Below are 4,618 nucleotides of genomic sequence, written 5' to 3'. Positions count from 1 at the left end.
AGTGAACTGGGGTTGAGGTGGCATACAGCATATAAGCATTTTTTTCAGCCACTCCAGCACAATACAAAAAAGCTTTAATGATGTTAATGAGACCTTCTTTTTTCTAAAAAAAAGGTATTCATTTATTTCCCTACATGTGGCATCCAATGCAACACAAGTGCAGTCCACTTCATTCCAGAACTGGTCAAAGAAACCCCCCTCTTAGGGGTTCTTCTTGTAAATCTTACACACAAGAAATTGCCAGTCAAAAATCTCAAGAGGCTGAAATCTGATAATTCTCAGTGTGAGAGAGTTACAAGCTCTGGTCTAAGAAACAGGAAACTTGCACTTCGGTTACAGTCTGTAGAGATCTTAGAAACCCTCTTTGATATGAAAGTAGGTGGAATTGTACATCTCCAGAACATAACTGAGAATTCATTTCATCATACCATTTAAGTATATTCCTGCTTTCTGTAGGGCCAAAGAGGAGTTGCACTGTTTCTGTAGAGACTGGCATCAGCAGTACAACTAGCATTCAAGTCCTGTGCAGTTTTCTACAGCAGCAACCACAGAATAGCAGAACTTGAGAAGAAGCGATGTTCTCAAACATCTCATCTATATGTGATATTTCAGTTAGACAATAAGTCAACCATTTGAAGCTTTAAAATATATTCAGCTGTGTCATTTTAGAGCCATGTAAGAGGAGGCTCTCAAATTAAGCTTTCAATACAAAACTGTTTCATCTCCTGTTTGTACTGCAATTTTTCCACTTTCATTTTTTTCCTGAAAACCATGTCTCAGTTTAGAAAACTCATGCTTATCTATACACAAACAGGGATGCACTCACATACTGACAGGGAAAAAGGACTAGAGAAAAGCAGCACTACACCAACTTCCTGTAGATTAAAACTTTTTAAAAGCATTTACACTGCTTAGCAGAGTTAGTAGGACCAGCCTAAAAGCAGTATTGGTACTTACGTTAGAAAGAGACTATGTTAAGCAGCTTCAAGAAGCAACCATAATCTACTCAGAGTAAGCTGTAAGAAGGAGGGCTCGGTCCATGCCATGGAGCAAACCCAGGGGCCACGCTGATGCTGCTGCCCTGGTTGAGGAGCAGGGCTGCCTCCCCCTTGCCACCACTGCACAGCACCCCACAGGGCTACACCACCTCAGGCGCCACTGCACCTTGCTCTTCTCTGCCACGCAAACGTACCCGTCCCATCAGCACGACCAAGGAGAAAGAGAAGACTTCTATTCTGGAGGCAGAACACCTCACACAGAGTTGGCCAGGAAAATCTTTGCTTGGAGCCAGAGTTGTTGCTGATGATAAATCTGAGGTTCCTGTAAGTTTGGGTCCATAGTCTTCTAGGATGACAATACTAAAGACTCCCTGGGGACAAAGGATGTGTTTTCTAAAGTGTTTTTATCTTTCCAACAGGTAACTTCCACAGATAAAGATCACCTTTAAAAGGGAACATGGATTTAATCAACTCAACTGAACAAAACAGTACATCAGAAGAACTATTCGAATGGGTGACATCCAAGATTCTCATTTCCATTACCCTGTCTGTGCTTGCACTAATGACAACAGCCATCAATTCTCTTGTGATGACTGCAATAATCGTGACAAGAAAGCTCCACCATCCCGCCAACTATTTAATCTGCTCTCTTGCAGTGACCGATTTCCTTGTGGCAGTCCTAGTGATGCCCTTCAGCATTGTCTACATTGTAAAGGAGACCTGGATCATGGGGCAAGTGGTGTGCGACATTTGGCTGAGCGTGGACATTACCTGCTGCACATGTTCCATCTTGCATCTTTCTGCCATTGCTTTGGATCGGTACAGAGCAATCACGGATGCTGTGGAATATGCCAGGAAAAGGACACCTAAGCATGCTGGCATCATGATTGCAGTGGTATGGATCATATCCATTTTTATTTCCATGCCGCCTTTGTTTTGGCGGCACCAGACAACCAGCAGGGATGACGAATGCATTATCAAACACGATCACATTGTTTTTACCATTTACTCTACATTTGGCGCCTTCTACATCCCACTGGCCTTGATTTTGATTCTTTATTACAAGATATACAAGGCAGCAAAGACATTTCACAGAAGGAGCGTCAGTCGGATCGTAAGGGATGAGGTAAATGGACAAGTCCTTTTGGAGGCAGGTGAAAGAAGCACCAAACTTACTTCAATGTCCACCACGGTAGAGAAGACATCAGATCCTCTGATGGACTGTGATAAAATCAATATCACCCTACGAAGCCCCAGGTCTGAGTCTAAGCAAGAGAAGTCCTGGAAAAAACAGAGAATCTCTAGCACAAGAGAGCGAAAGGCAGCAACTACTCTGGGTTTGATCTTGGGGGCATTTGTGATCTGCTGGCTCCCTTTTTTTGTAAAAGAAGTAGTTGTTAATACCTGTGAAAGATGTCACATCTCAGAAGACATGTCTAATTTCCTAGCATGGCTGGGATATATCAATTCCCTTATTAACCCTCTAATCTACACAATCTTTAATGAAGATTTCAAGAAAGCCTTTCAGAAGCTTGTGCGGTGTAGGCAATATCTTTAAGAGTTTTTGTTCATATAAGGAGAACATACCTGTTTTTTTTTAAACCTGTGTAAATTTATATGACTGAGATGACATTTCTTGTATTTAAGGAAAAGCACCAAGACTCTGCATCTACATTATGACTCTTAACTTTTGTATCAGTAGTACTGAGAGCATAAATTGCCTAAGGTTTAAAGAAATGGATCATCTGGGATCAGTTTTGCTCTGGAAAAGGAGGTAGTGTATATTCGTTGTGGCCCTGATCCAGCTGGGATTCGCACAGCTGCTTAGCTTAAACCACACATGTATTTCCTTAAACATGAAAGAAATACTTGCACATTTGAAGTTTTGCAGAGTGTTAGTCCTCACAGAGTCAGAGCCTAAAAAGTAAGAAGCTCAGTGCTGAACTGGTCTTTAGACAGAACAAAGAAACAAAAAACAAGCAATCTTAGTCACCAATGAAGTTCTAAGTAAAATCTCACACGTGCTTTGATCCCTATAACAAATCAGATGGATAGAAAATACACCTTTGAATTAAGACTCCATTTTATCACTTAGGCACAGGCCTGCACCACAGAGCCAAGCCATCCCCATTCAAGGGAAGAAGCTTTGAAGGTATCTAGTATCACCGTCTGTCAATGAGCTGAGTGCAGCCACAGCTCTGCCTTCTCCACAGACACCTGCTCCCGTAGAGGAAGTCATCACTGCTGGATGCCCTTGCAGACCAGCAGCAGGCCAGGCACTCAGGGGGTTGCAGGTTTCGTAGACAGCCAGCGTCCTGTGCCCTCTGCCATTGCACACCCAGGGCGGACACGGATGTAGCCCCAAGGGAAACGGCCATACAGCTGGAACACCTCATGTGGTTTGGATGCATGTAGTGCCTGGTTCTCCAAGGTGCTATCTCAGCAGGGACATGACTCTAGCTTGCCAGAGCAGCTGGTCCACATCAGTCTTTTCTCTACTTTCTCAAGTGCTAGGGCTGTGCACCCTCTTTCCAATCACACGAGAAAGCAAAGACTGACCACGACACTGGCAGCTTGGGTCCCCTGAAAAGGCCCTGCAGCAGCTTCTCCCGTAAGGGCAGAGGGAGTGATCTCAGTCTGCAGTATATACCTGGGGAGGGGATCCTGTGGGATGTGCACTGACTGGCACCTCCAAAACTTCCCCCAGAGCTTCTAGTCCCCATTGTCAATACCAGCAGACCTGAAAGGACCTTGTACCCCCTACTGCCATCCCTAGACAGCTGGTTTGGTTAAAAACAGCCACAACAAACAAGTCCTTTTGAGGGCTGCCTGTAAGCCCCAGAGACAGCACCTTAGTTGATCTTGGTTTGCACACTCTAGATGACAAACCACAACACTAAGACATGGGGAAAACAGCCCTTGCCTCCAAACTAGCTGTGCACATTTGCTAACATCTAAGGGTACTAACAGGCCCCTGGGTGTTTACCCCCTAGTGCAGATGAATAACTAAGAGCCACAACAGAACCCAGGGACATAATGTTTAAGGAAATTAATACTTTGCATGAGGGTTTTGCACTTTACAGGATAAATGGATTTAGGCTGTGTGTGTTTGCATTCATTGCCAGCCATTCAGTGCTGTCTAACGGGCATAAGGACTCGGGGTCCTTATCAGAGCTACAAACTCCACTGTCAGCAGCAGCAGTCTCCTGCAAAGAGGCTCTTATTTGGCATATGGGCTGGCAGCTTAAGGACAGCACAAGGAAGCTGAGATGTCAGACAACTATACACACCCTTAGTTTGGGGAAGCTATTGCTGGTCTTTGCTGTTTTTCTTCCAGAAGACTTTCAGCATTTTGTATTAGACAAGAAAATCCAGAAAGAAGTTCTCTCCACATCTCTCTCCCCTGTACTCCAAGCTCTGGAGTTTAATAATTTTTGTATTAGTTACCACTAATTACCAGCTGACAAAACAGCTATCAGAGACAAGATGATGGGATTTGAGACTTGATATATTTAACTAATTTGCTTCTGCCACTTGAAACTTACTGTATTCTGCTTTCACATCAAGATCCAAATAAGATATTACTCAAGAGTACTAGAAACTGTGCATTTGCTTTACTG

At 43.7% G+C, this 4,618-nt stretch overlaps 1 protein-coding gene across 1 annotated transcript; it reads left to right on the top strand.

Annotated features, from left to right (window-relative positions):
- Nucleotides 1–1,455: 1,455 nt before the first annotated feature.
- On the top strand, nucleotides 1,456–2,556 carry HTR1F (5-hydroxytryptamine receptor 1F). Its single transcript, XM_026083425.1, has one exon. It carries the CDS (start codon nucleotides 1,456–1,458, stop codon nucleotides 2,554–2,556), a length of 1,101 nt encoding a protein of 366 aa, XP_025939210.1.
- The last annotated feature ends 2,062 nt before the right edge of the window (nucleotides 2,557–4,618 follow it).

Source organism: Apteryx rowi, unplaced genomic scaffold, assembly GCF_003343035.1.
Source record: "Apteryx rowi isolate R43461 unplaced genomic scaffold, aptRow1 scaffold_60, whole genome shotgun sequence".
Lineage (NCBI taxonomy): Eukaryota > Metazoa > Chordata > Aves > Apterygiformes > Apterygidae > Apteryx > Apteryx rowi.
The sequence above is the reverse complement of the archived record's forward strand: the minus strand, read 5'-3'. Positions and strand labels throughout refer to the sequence as shown.